Source organism: Neophocaena asiaeorientalis, unplaced genomic scaffold (genome assembly GCF_003031525.2).
Source record: "Neophocaena asiaeorientalis asiaeorientalis breed wild unplaced genomic scaffold, Neophocaena_asiaeorientalis_V1.1 scaffold597, whole genome shotgun sequence".
Taxonomy (NCBI): domain Eukaryota; kingdom Metazoa; phylum Chordata; class Mammalia; order Artiodactyla; family Phocoenidae; genus Neophocaena; species Neophocaena asiaeorientalis.
The window spans coordinates 3963699-3977447 of record NW_020172664.1 but is presented as its reverse complement, the minus strand read 5'-3'; the positions used below and the strand labels follow the sequence as shown (position 1 = coordinate 3977447).

Below are 13749 nucleotides of genomic sequence, written 5' to 3'. Positions count from 1 at the left end.
GATCTTCACAATAACTCTGAGATAGGTGGTATTATTGCTATTATTTTCCATTTTCCATTTGAGGAAGCAGCCATGGGGTCAGGCAGTTTATTGACAGTTATGCAGCTAGTGAAGGGTAGGGCTACATTAGACTTGGCATAAATTTAACCATTTTTCTCCTAATTTTACCTGTGAAAGTATCAGGTACTCAGTTTGCAAATCACTAATTTAGTAGATCTATAGTATAATTGTACTTCAAGACTGTTCTTTAGTCTGCCTTAGGGTATAATTCCCTACCTTCTATCTCATAGTAATAATAAAGATTTGTAGTAGACAATTTAAATAACATAAAAGCTATAAAAAGAAAGTAGAAGTAACTAGTAATCCCACTCAGAAGTAGTTACCAGGATTTTCTTGCACATCCTTTGCTAACTTTTTCTGCTGTGACTTAATGGAACTACAATTTTTACATAAATTGGTGTATGCTATGTATGTTTTGCAACCTGATTTTTCTTTTTTTACTCAATAGCTTATTTCTGTTTTTCATGAAAAGTGTGCTTTCATATATTTCCTATGTTTGAATATTGGCTTATATGGTAACTTTTTGATTTTTATTAAGGTTTGCTAGATTAATCATAATTTTTTTTTATTTTTAAAGGACCTACACATGTTAGTCCAACCATCACTGAAAACCAAAAGAAAAGTGAAGAAATGCAAGAGAGCATTTCAGAAGATGAGGAAAACATTAGAGTTTTACAAGAAAATAATGAAGAGCTGAAAACACGTTTACTCATTGTTGAGAACGAACTTAAAAATGAAAAGGAAGAAAAAGCAGAATTAAATAAACAGATTGTCAGTCTGCAGCAGGAACTCTCTTCTTCTGAAAAGAAGAGTTGTAGTTTTAGTGTAGAGGTCCAACAAATTCAGTCGAATTATGACAATGCGATTTCTGAATTACATGTTCAGAGAGGTATAAATCAAGAACAGGAGGAGAGGATCATGAAATTGTCAAAGGAGATAGAAACTGCTAGAAGAAACATCACAAATAATGTTTCACAAATAAAATTAATGCAAGCAAAAATAGATGAATTACGTACACTTGATTCAGTTTCTGAGATCTCAAACTTAGATTTACTCAATCTCAGGGATCTGTCAAATGGTCCTCAAGAGGAAAATTTGCCGAATACACAGTTACATCTTTTGGATAATGATTATTTGATAAGTAAGCAAGTTAAAGAAAATGGTATTCAAGAACTTGGTAGGGAAAGGTCTTTCCACTCTACTGTTGAAGCCATTTGGGAAGAATGTAAAGAGATTGTAAAGAGTTCCTCCAAAAAAAGACATCAGATCCAGGAACTGGAAGAACAAATTGAAAAATTACAGGCAGAAGTAAAAGTCTGTAGAGATGCAAACAATAGACTAAAAATGGAGGAGAGGGAGAATAAAGATTTACTAAAAGAAAAAGAAAGTCTTATACAGCAGCTGAAGGAAGAATTGCGAGAAAAAACTGTTGGTCTTGATATTCAAGTACAGCATGTAGTTGAAGGAAAGAGAGCACTTTCAGAACTTACACAAGATGTTACTTGCTATAAGGTGAAAATAAAGGAACTTGAAGCAATGTTAGAAACTCAGAAAGATGAATGTAGCCGTTCAGCCAAGTTAGAACAAGAAATTATGGATAAGGAATCTATCATTTTAAAGCAAGAAAGAAATCTGAAGGAATTTCAAGCAAATCTTCAAGATTCTATCAAAAATGCCAAAGATTTAAGTGAAAGGGAAGTCAAATTGAAAGAAGAAATCACAAAATTAACAAACAATTTGCAAGATGCAAAGCATTCACTTCAATTAAAGGAAGAAGAAAAAGAAACAAACTGGCAAGAAACAGAAAAGTAAGCTAAAAGTTATTAAAATGTTTGAAAATATGGAAAGCATTTATTGATTTTTCTGTGTAGCTTTTAAAGAATCTGGGTGGGCGTATCTTAATCTGGTTAAGTATAACATGTATGATGACTGAAGAGCTTCAATTTTGTTTATATAAACCTTTGGAACCAAAAGTTATATGCAAAGATCTGTTTATAAAATCTCCTGAAATCCTCCTTGAAAGATTTCTTCATGGTTTGGACATTCCAAATTTGTGAAAAGATCTAATTTTGTATATTATTAGTAGCTCACACATATGATTCTAAGTGATTAGTGATATGTCACTATAGATAAGTGATTTTTTTTTTTAGGTTGAAAGAGGAGCTCTCTGCAGGTGCTGCTCTTACCCAGAATCTGAAAGCAGATCTTCAGAAGAAGGAAGAAGATTATGCTGAGCTGAAAGAGAAACTGGCAGATGCCAAAAAGCAGATTGAGCAAGTACAGAAAGAGGTAGGTTATTTGAAAAAGTGTGTGGCCAATTTAAATGATAAAGATTGTTTTCCCTATATATCAAGTTTAGACACTAAGTTTAGTGTTGACCAGAACATTTGTCAACTCCATAATTTTTCTTAAATGATGAGAAAAGTTATTTCACAAAAGAAAATTTAGTCAGATTAAACAAACTGAAGGATGTCTAATATTAAGAAAAATATGTGCCTTATGTAAGATTAGAACCTTTTTTTTTCTTTTAAGAGCTGCTAAGTTCAAGTCCCCCCAGAAAAGTAAATAGCAAACTTTTGTTTGCAGATAGTATTTAGGAGAGTATGTAGTGCAATTGTAACAAGTTTTTATTATAATTTGATTTAAAAATAGGAAATATAATCACGATTCCAAATTTAAAATATATGAAAATATGTATAGTGAGGGAAAAAACTGCCTCCCAGCCATCAAGTTTCCCTCCAAGGCGTCAGATGTTACCAACTCTTTCTTTTTCTCTTCACTTCTCCCTCCTCCCTCTGTTTTTCCTTCTCTTCCTATAAAAAATGGAAACATCCTATAAACACTATGTGAACCTTGGTTTTCTTCTCTCAATATTTCCATCTCAGGATATAAAGAGTCTCCAAATGAGCTTTTTTTCTTTTTTATGACTCTGAACATTTATTTACCATTAATCAGCCCCATATTGTTGGACAATTAAGGTAATTTCCAGTCTTCTGTTAATCATGCAGTGATGCCATTTTGAACATTTGCAAGTCTTCCTTTGGTATAAATTCCTAAAAGTGGAATTTATGGGTCACTGGTTTGTACATTTGTAATTTTGATATTTATTATGCTTTTTAGAGATTATGCTGGTTTACTCACCAGAACTAATGTATGAGAACAAGAGAGTATTTTTCTCTATACTCTTATCCACAAAGTAGTATTTTATCTTTTTTTTGTTGTTTGTTTTTGTTTTTGTTTTTTTGCGGTACGAGGGCCTCTCACCGCTGCGGCCTCTCCCATCGCGGAAAACAGGCTCTGGACGCGCAGGCTCAGCGGCCATGGTGCACGGGCCCAGCCGCTCCGCGGCATGTGGGATCTTCCCAGACCGGGGCACGAACCTGCACGTCTCCTGCATCGGCAGGCAGACTCTCAAACACTGAGCCACCAGGGAAGCCCCTATCATTTTTTTTTTGATATTTGCTAATTTGACATGTAAATAGTGTATCTCAACTATAATTCTAACTTGCATATCTCTAATTATGAGTGAACATTTTTTGGTTTAAAATTCATTTGTATTTTTTTTCCTGTGGTCTGTATATTCATATTCATTGTATTTTAGTTTGGGTTATTGTTTTTCTTTTTATTATTGCTTTGTGGGAGCTTGTTACATACTTAGGAAATTAACTTTTTTTTTTTAATTTAAGGGTGATTTATTTTACTTAAGGGTGGCAGTGGGAATAGTCATAGATTTCTAATACAAACCAAATACAAAAATCAAACAACCATAAGCATAATGAAAATCTAAATATGAAAAGCTAATCTTTTAGGAGAAAAATAAGGAGACTATCTTTTTGTTTGTTTGTTTGTTTTTTGCCAGTGGTAATGGATATGTAAGGATATTGACAACAGCATTGGACTAGCAGAGGAATTGAAAATACTATACATTGATCAATGGGAAACTAGCTAAATTAATTATATTGCATATACACAAAAAAATACCATGAAGAAAGCAAACACATATATAGTGTTTGGTTGAACCATATACCATTCTAAGTGCTCTACATTACATATACTATCTCACATAATTTCCCAACAATACTACTACTATCCCATTTTACATATCAGACAAGAAGTTAAGTAACATGCCCAAGATGACACATATATATATATATTTTTTTTCTATGTCATAATATTGACATTCAGTCCAGTAATCCTCCACTGTAGCAGCTCCTTTACTTTGCAGTGAAAATTGATTTGTATATTTTCTGGAAATTAACTTTTGAAGGATATTAATTATAGATATCCCCCTATCTCTCCCCCACATTGCCATTTTTCTTCATTTTGATTATGTTCTTTTTTTTGCCTTGGAGCAACTTATTTTTCTTTTATGACTGTTGGATTTTGAATCATAATTAGACTTTTTTAAAAAGCTGAAGTAATTTTAAATATTTTTCATTACCTTGAGTTAGTTACAAAAGAATACTTAAATGTGTAAGGTCTGAAGAATATTGATACAACAAATGCTTGTGGGTCTCATCGATTTTCTATGTTTCCTACCCCCACTGAGGTTACTGTAATGAACGTTTTGTGTTTATCTTTTTTTAATCTTTTAAAAATATACGTTAAATCATATTTGTTTTTTTATCTCTAAGCATTATGTCGTGTTCTGAGCATTTTCACATCATATTCCTGACATTTATGTATGGTTATAATTAATCACTATACAATTTAGTTATCTATTCTATAGTTATCTATTCTATTGTATTTAGTTATACAATTTTTGATTAATGGAAGAAAAAGCCAAAAAATACCACCATAGATAAAATGCAAAATATATGTTGTTTCTGATAATTATACACAGAAAGTTTCTAGGCCACACAACAAGTATTTCAAAGTGGACTAGATTAGAAATGTAAGACAGTAAAGACGACCTAAACTGTAATTAGGCATAGGAAAATGTTTAGTCAGATCAGCAAGTTAAAAATCATAATTTGGAAAAGCACTTGTTTGTCATTCAGAAGCCTGAATTGTTTGCTTTCTAGGAATGTAATTTTGGCCAGGGCAGCCTTTGTTTCTCCCCTCATTGGATATAAATTACTTACCTTTGGATCTAGTGTAGATTCTAAACTTGTAAAATAAATTTCGAATGACATTTCGTTTTTAACACCTCAGGATCAAGACTAGAGTTCCTATAGGTGGTAGACAGGCTTGAAAGCTTTATAAATTCTGGGCAAATGACAGGTAAATGGATTAAATTACTCCAAAATATAAACTGCAGTCCTAGCCCTATGCACCTTATTGCCTTTTGTTAGGTTCCTTTCACTTAGCTAAGTAGTCCAGAGGGAACTTTGGATTTACATTCCTATTATCAGTCCACATGTTGTTCATAGTATCCTCAACAAAACAAATAAGGAAATAACCATTAGGCTGTATTTAAGCCTTCATACATTTTCCTCATTTCTATCAAATGTAATGTATGAGCGAGGCCTGTGTAGTTTGATTTTGAATTACTGATTGTGAGATCTGGTCTGCCTCTCTTGACTTTAATACAGGATAGGCTAGAACACCATTCCTTTGTCTTTTCTGATCTATTTAAAAAAAATTTGGGGGGGGCTGTGTTGGGTCTTCATTGCTGCGCACGGGCTTTCTCTCTAGTTGTGGTGAGCGGGGGCTGCTGTTCGTTGCGGTACGTGGGCTTCTCATTGCAGTGGCTTCTCTTGTTGCAGAGCTCGGGCACTAGGCACGCGGGCTCAGTAGTTGTGGCTCACGGGTTCTAGAGCGCAGGCTCAGTAGTTGTGGCACACGGGCTTAGTTGTTCTGCGGCATGTGGGATCTTCCCGGACCAGGGATCGAACCCGTGTCCCCTGCATTGGCAGGCTTATTCTTAACCACTGCACCACCAGGGAAGTCCTCTTAAAATGTTTTTTGTTTTAGATTGTTGTAATATAGGTTGTTTATTTCTGTTAAGTGATATCCTGGCTGAAGATTCTTGGAGTATAGAAACTTCCTGGTTTAAGATACTATTTCTGAACACCATGATGATCAGTAAGCATTATCAAACATGGTATAATTGACTTGTGTTCATATGGAGCCAGTTACTCAGTTCTTTAAAAATGGCTTATTTTTCCAATTAAAAACTTTTCATTGTAATACATTATTAGGAAATTTTTTAAAAATTAATTTATGTATTTTTGGCTGCGTTGGGTCTTCCTTGCTGCACGCAGGCTTTCTCTAGTTGCGGCGAGCAGGGGCTACTCTGTGTTGCAGTGCATGGGCTTCTCATTGCAGTGGCTTCTCTTGTTGCAGAGCATGGGCTCTAGGCACGCAGGCTTCAGGAGCTGTGGCTCACGGGCTCAGGAGTCATGGCTCGCGGGCTCTAGAGCGCAAAGTGGCGCACGGGCTTAGTTGCTCCACAACATGTGGGACCTTCCTGGACCAGGGCTCGAACCTGTGTCCCCTGTATTGGCAGGCGGCTTCTTAACCACTGAACCACTAGGGAAGCCCAGGAAATATTTTTTAAGAAATGAAGGTAGAAGTGAAAGCCTTCTCCCCAGTCTCATTTCTCTCTTCTTAAATATGACCACTCTTGACAGTCAGTCCTTCTGTGTTCTTTTAGATCTTTTTATATGCATTTTACATAATAAATATATGTAAATAGTGCTTGTATGGTTTTATTTTTATAAATGGGATCAACTATATATACATAATTCCTTTAAAAATATATTATAATTTTAAGATTTTTTTATAGCAGAATTTAGGTATCTCTTTTTAAGTAATGTTTTATTGTATAGATGACTAACATTCCTCTAAGGGTGGGTATTAATAGTGTTTTCTGTTTTTCAAAATAAACAATGTATGATGTCAATGCTAATAATAATAGAAGCTTAGTCTGGATTGGTTGTTCTGAGTTTACATGTATCATCTCATTTAATTTTCACACAAATATTAGGTATAGGCATTTTTTTAACTTCCATTTTATGACTAAGGAAGTAGGCATTGAGAGAGAACTTGTCCAAGTTCACTTGGCCAGTAAATGTTAGAGCCGGGATGGAAACTGAAGCAGTCCTTATGTGCATCTTGGTGCAACACGTAGTTTCTGTACTTTACTGGCAGACAGTTTATATCTGTAAAATTGATGAAGATGGTGTTTATTACTGGAAGTCCCATATTTTTGAACAAAATAAGCCAATAAAAATAAATATTATTAATGTATGATTATAAAAGGAATATATATTTATTGTAGTAAATTTGGAATATACAAAAAGCCTAAAAAGAAGTGTAAAAATCACCTGAAACCGAACCCCTCAGAACTACTATTATTTTATTATTATTTATTTTTATTATTTTATTATTATAAAAAGCTTGGAGATACCATGCTTTTTATGAAGGGGAACTTTGTTCAATTAACTTCCTTCAGTTTTTGAGATCTCTAGGATTGGTATCATGGAAATTGGACTAAAGGTGTACATAGATTACCTGCTATCTCTCCTCCCATCCCCTTCCCTTTCCCCTCCTAAGATTTGCATACTAATCATAGTGCTTTTTTATTTCTTTAATAGGTTTATAGAATTAAATTACCAGTAATACCAAAAATCAATTGACCTTCACTTGCATGGGTACCTTTTGATCTTGTAATTGTTCCATTTTCATTCTCTATGTGCCATTATTAGCTTTTGAAGTATTTCTTATATTACTGGATCACATTACTTAATAGATCTTGAAAATCAGAGCCAGTGTTTTTCCCCTAGAGTATCTCTATTGATTTTTCCATGATAATGATTTTGCTGTTGCATGCAAGGGTCTATGTTGTTTCTTTTTTGAGAGCACTTACAGGGTTTGAGAGTCTTAAAATATTGTAAAAAGAAAATGGCCTCTTCATATGTATCTCCCTTGGAGTATCAGGAAATTTTCTGATAATCTGAAGCCATATCATCAAGAAATTTTCTGATAATTTGAAGCCATATCATGTATGTTAGAATCTGTAATTTTTCTCATGTGATTTTAAAGACATGAATCTTTGAATGAGTGGCCATGAATCTTAAACAAAAAGCAATTCGTATTTCTAGAAATATTTAATTTGATTTATTACTTTGTAGGTATCTGTAATGCGTGATGAGGAGAAATTGTTGAGGATTAAAATTAATGAACTGGAGAAAAAGAAAAACCAGTGTTCTCAGGAAATAGATATGAAACAGCGAACCATTCAGCAACTTAAGGTAACAGTTTGTTTTTAAAGGTGATTTTAGTAGATTCTGTTGGTATATTTTAGTGTTTAATTAAATGTATCCGTTCTTTTTTGTTTTTTTTTTAAGTAAGAAATGGATAGTTTTATTTGAGCCAATCTGAGGATTATAACCTGGGAGACAGTCTTTCAGAAAGCTCTTAAGACTGTTCTACTCATTAGAGGTCAAAGCAGGGTTTACATACCTTTCGAGACAAAGGGTTGTACATCAAATGGTGTATTGTTGACAGTTTACACAACCCAGATCTGCAGTACAAAGGGAGTAGTGGGTAGTCATGGCCCCTTTCACCATAAGAAGGAAGGTTATCTCCTAAAGCGATATCTTGCTGGCACCAGGAGAAAATAGCTCTTTACAATCCAGCAGGCATTCCTGTGTCTTCTAAGGAAGGGTTAATGCAGATGCATAATGCACACTAAAGTGGGGTAGGGGGTGGGCAGAGAGAGAACCTTATATTTGAAAACAAAAAAAATTTTTTTTTTTCCTTATCCTGCCTTAAAAATGTTTTGTTTTATCACAACTTAGTGAGAACTCTCAGGTGGTAAACCCAGCCCAGTTGTCTGGTCAGGGTGCGGCAGCACTGCTGGGGTTGCAGCAGAGGTGCGTTTGCATTTGCGGTCAGGGAAGGGTCCTGGAGCCCCAGCTCTGCCAGGGTCAGAATTAGCTGGGGAGCCCTGCCCGCAGTGCCCAAGTTCGAGGCCTCCCCACCCACCCTGGATTTCTCGGTATCCTGGGCACCGTCTGGACAGCAGGTGGCTGCAACATGTGGGCTGCGGCTCCCAAGCACCACACCCTCTCCCCGGTGGAGCCAGCTCCACAAACCCCAGCTTCTGGGTCTCAGACCAACCCTTTCTCCATCTGTCACTGCAGTAGGACGTCCCAAGGTTTAGGGAGATTTCCAGTCCTCGGGAGCAGGGTTTCGGGGGGACCGTCTCCTAGTCTGCCTGCATGTTCCCCTACACCCACAGAACAAGAGTCATGGTGTTTTCAGGAGACTTTTTGGAAGCCTTTAGGAAGATAAGCTGTTAAAAAAAATCCTAGGGACTTAAGGGTCCAGTAAGATCCCACATGCTGTGGAGCAGCAGAGCCCGTGCTCCACAACAGGAGAAGCCACCGTAATGAGAAGCCCGCGCACCGCAAGGAAGAGTAGCCCCCGCTCGCCACAACTAGAGAAAGCCTGCGCGCAGCAACGAAGACCCAGTGCAGCCAAAAATAAATAAATTTGTTAGTTAAAAAAAAATCCTACTTTCAGGAAGACAATTATTTCACGATTCCAACACCTTAGGGGACTTTGGGGAACAGCTGTGAGTACTTGGTGATAACAGATGATTTCAGTGTCAACCCAAAGGTACGGTGAGGTTTCGAAACAGATTGAAAACCTGTTACAGTGCGCCCCTATGTAGCCAGACACCACCTATTGATAAGTTCTTTCCATCACTGCCCGAGCACCTCCGTGGTTCTCTGTTTCCGTCCTCTTCCTTCCACCTCCGTCGCTCTCCCTCTGTTTCCCTCCGCGTCTGTCCACCTCTGTCGTTCTTCGTCTTTTTCCGTCCCCATCCGTCCACCTCAGTCCACTTCCTTCGTTCTCCGTCTGTTTCCGTCTCTGTCCGTCCAGGTCCGTAGTTCTCCGTCGTTTTCCTCCTTCATTCTTTGTCTCTTCACCGTCTTTCCATCTCCAGCTGATTTCATAATAGTATTCAGAGATTTCCAGGTTCTGTAATGATTATTCTAAAACTTATAAAATGAGAAGATATTGCTGAAGTTAGATGAGAGAAGGAGTGAAGGTTGGATTACCTGGCAGGTTAAAACTAGAATTGAAGGATTTCCAGTGCCCAGAAATTAACCTTGCGTCCTTTTCAAACCTCCCAGCTACTTTTTACATGTATGGCATGTGGGGATTCTATTTTTTCTGCATTTTGAGTTTACTGTTAAGGAATTTATTTATGGTTTTCTTGGTCCCTCCCACATTAAATACATAGTAAACTTTCATTTCTCTCTCTTTATGCTTTTTGTGTTGTGTAAGAGAACATACATGCTAGCTTGAAATGTTGAGTGAAGAAGATGATTTGGCATTTTGGGGGTAGATTAAAGGTTTAAAGTTTGGGGGTTTTGTTTTGTTTTTTCTTATTACCACTCTCACCCTGCCCTTTTCTCTGAGGTGAAACAAACTTGGGAGCTTGAGACTATTAGCCTTCTAGGAGACAGATTTCAAACTTAATATTAAGCCCTTTTTTCAAGTCCCACTATTAAATAATGGGGTGTAGTTAAGTTACATTTGCATTTAATTCATATTCTTTTATTTTGCAGGAGCAGTTAAGTAATCAGAAAGTGGAAGAATCTATACAGCAGTATGAGAGAGTGTGCAAAGGTCAGAAACAAACCTCTACTTCCAGTACTAAAATGACTGCAAAATAAGTAGTTAAAATAACAATTGGTTTAATATTTTCCTTTGAAAATTGTAAAGTTAAAGAAGGGTGACATAAGATGTAACTTTACTAAAAGAGAAAAGCATTAATTCTAAAGAGTAACTTACCACCATAAAGTTTATCCTTGGAGAAGTAAAACATTAAGAAATATTCAGTCAGGGCTTCCCTGGTGGCGCAGTGGTTGAGAGTCCGCCTGCCGATGCAGGGGACACAGGTTCGTGCCCTGGTCTGGGAAGATCCCACATGCCACGGAGCGGCTGGGCCCGTGGGCCATGGCCGCTGAGCCTGCGCATCCGGAGCCTGCGCGTCCGGAGCCTGTGCTCCGCAACGGGAGAGGCCACAACAGTGAGAGGCCCGCGTACCGGAAAAAAAAAAAAAAAAGAAATATTCAGTCAAAGCAACGTTGATTTCTAGGTGTAATGGCCAGTATTTTGTGAAAAATAAAATTAAAGTTATATAGGTCACAATGAATGGAATGGATTTCTAGTCAAAACAATAAAAAGGTTATACTTCAAATAAAATATCTTTAAAATTTAAAAATGTTTTTAAAAACTAATACTTTAGATTGAAATTGTATGTGCTAAATTTTTTTTCTCAATTTGGATTGATTTTTTTATTTGAAATATTACAGAATTATCTTTGTAGATGATATAGACATATTTCTGTTCATAAAATCATGCAGATTCCTTTCCTTCCCATCAGTCACCCCTTGACTTCTTAGTTGTGTGAGTTGTAGAGCTGGGATTTGAACCCATGTCTGTTTCAGTCTTAAGTTCCAGACTGTCTTCACTAATTCATGCCATTTGTACTTGGCCAACTAAAGAGCAGGTGTAAGACAACAAGATTATTACTTATTTGGATGACTTGGACTTTTGTGGGGTTCACTTGGATCAGTAACTTCGATGTGAAAATATATCTCTGCACACAGTCCTATTTTCTCCTACCTTTTTAGGCCACTGTCCTCTAATATCTCCTATTTCTGTAATCTTCTTGGAGTTTCCCTTTACTTTGGCTGCTTTGTCATTGTTGGTAGATGTGAATAGATATTCTGAAAAGCATTCTTTGGACCAGGATATAGTTTATATCGTATTTTAATATTTTCTTTCTCTGCCAGATATTGAGACATGTGGCATAGGCCCATTTTGAGTACTTTTAATCTTCCATCTTCTCCATGCTCTTTAAACTTTCTCCCAGATCACTTGTAACCTACATATTTTCAAATCTTTTAGCTTTTTGCAATCTTTCCTTTATTTTTTAATTATTTTGAATTATCGTCTACTCACTTTCTTTCATTTTCATTTTTTAAGTAGTATTTATTGTGTATGAGCATATTTTTTCTAAATATAAAGGTAAGGCGTAGCTTGCCCCCTTTTGAAACTCTTACCTCGGCTTTTGTGATCTATTCTTAGGGTTACTGCCTTTCTCTCAGAATGAGCCTCAGCCACTTTGACAAATTTCCTGATTAAGCCATCATCATTTTTTTTCTTTGTATTTTCTCTCTTGAGAGTTCATTCACTCTTGTGATTTTAAGTATGTATGAGACATTCCCTGACAAAAAAAAAAAGTGCATTTTTAGCTCTTGAGGCTTTCCCTGGCTTCTACATTTCTATTTAAATACTGAATGCCATTCACTTAGCTATCTTATTAATTTTTTAAAATGGAGATATACATACCATAAAATTTACCCTTTAAAAGTGTACAGTATGGTGGATTTTAGTAAATTCACAAGCTCGTACAACCACTACCACTATCTAATTCCAGAACATTTTCATCACCCTAGAAAGAAACCCTGCACCCATTAGCAATCACTCCCCATTCACACTTCTGAGATAACTCCAATCTCTGCCTCTGTCTTAACATGGACATCTTCCCTCTGAATGTGTCTGTGTCTTCACTTTATCTGTCTCTGTCCAAATTTCCCTCTTATAAGGACACCAGTCATATTGGATTTAGGGCCTACTCTATCCAGTATGACCTTATTCTTAACTTGATTACATTTGCAAAGCCTCTGTTTCCAAGTAAGGTCATATTCACAGGGAGTAACAATCAACATATCTTCTAATCTACTCTCCAGTAATATAACCCCTTTTATTAACAAAAATTTTTTTTGGTTATTTCAGACATTATTTTTTGTTACAGACATTAACATGAATATATTTGTATAAAAGTCTTTGGGCACACGTAAATATATTTGTATGGGAAATTCCTAGCAGTGTAATTGTTGGCCCACATGTTGTGTTTAAAATTTTGATGAATATTGCTAAACTGCTCCCCAAAGTCATCATACCAGTTTATATTTTCAATAACAGTGTATAGAGTGCCCATTTCCCCACATTTTTGCCAGTATTAGGTGTTATCACACTTTGAACTTACAGCCAGTGTGATAAGTGAAACAAGGTATCACATGGTCTCAATCTTTTGTACTTGTGTACGTCTGGTATACTGGTATTCTGAAGTACATTTGAACTATCACTGAGTGTTTTTTTTTGTTTTTGGCCACGCCGGGCGGCTTGGGGGATCTTAGTTCCCCAACCAGGGATCGAACCTGGGGCCCTGGCAGTGAGAGTGCCGTGTCCTAACCACTGGACCGCCAGGGAATTGCCAGTCACTGAGTGTTTCTAATGCAGAGTTTGACATGACATTTGTGTGTCATTTCTTTATATAGCTTTCAGTGATCCTCTCCCCTGAATGTTAAACACTTGATTGCTTGTTCATTTGCCAGGCATTTATTTAGCTATGATAGTTCATAGATATCTTTAGATAGCTTTGATGAGCTGTCTCATTCCTGTCTTTATGTTGCTTTATTTTCTGTTTTATTTGTTGCATATTTCTGGATTCTTTGCTGAGATAAAATGTAAGTTATTGGAGGCAGTGACTGACATAAGAATGCTCTTGTTTCTTTTACTGTTCCTGCCTTTCAAATAATAGGTGGATAGCCACTAGCGAAGTTAACATTGGTGTCCTGGGGCCTTACTGATTGCTATCTAGATACTTAAACTCCTTCTTTTGAGCCCTCCAATTTAGAGCAATAGATAGGGTGT

At 36.4% G+C, this 13749-nt stretch overlaps 1 protein-coding gene across 1 annotated transcript in view; it reads left to right on the top strand.

The window, feature by feature from the left end:
- The first annotated feature begins 639 nt into the window (after nucleotides 1-639).
- Nucleotides 640-13749, top strand: part of LOC112396056 (kinesin-like protein KIF20B) — a 34296-nt gene continuing 21186 nt past the window's right edge. Inside the window, exons 1-4 of the mRNA XM_024739555.1 lie at nucleotides 640-1868; nucleotides 2211-2349; nucleotides 8139-8258; nucleotides 10590-10650. Of these exons, the coding sequence (XP_024595323.1) occupies nucleotides 691-1868; nucleotides 2211-2349; nucleotides 8139-8258; nucleotides 10590-10650 (1498 nt within the window). The 5' untranslated portion in view covers nucleotides 640-690. The remainder of the gene's footprint in view (nucleotides 1869-2210; nucleotides 2350-8138; nucleotides 8259-10589; nucleotides 10651-13749) is intronic.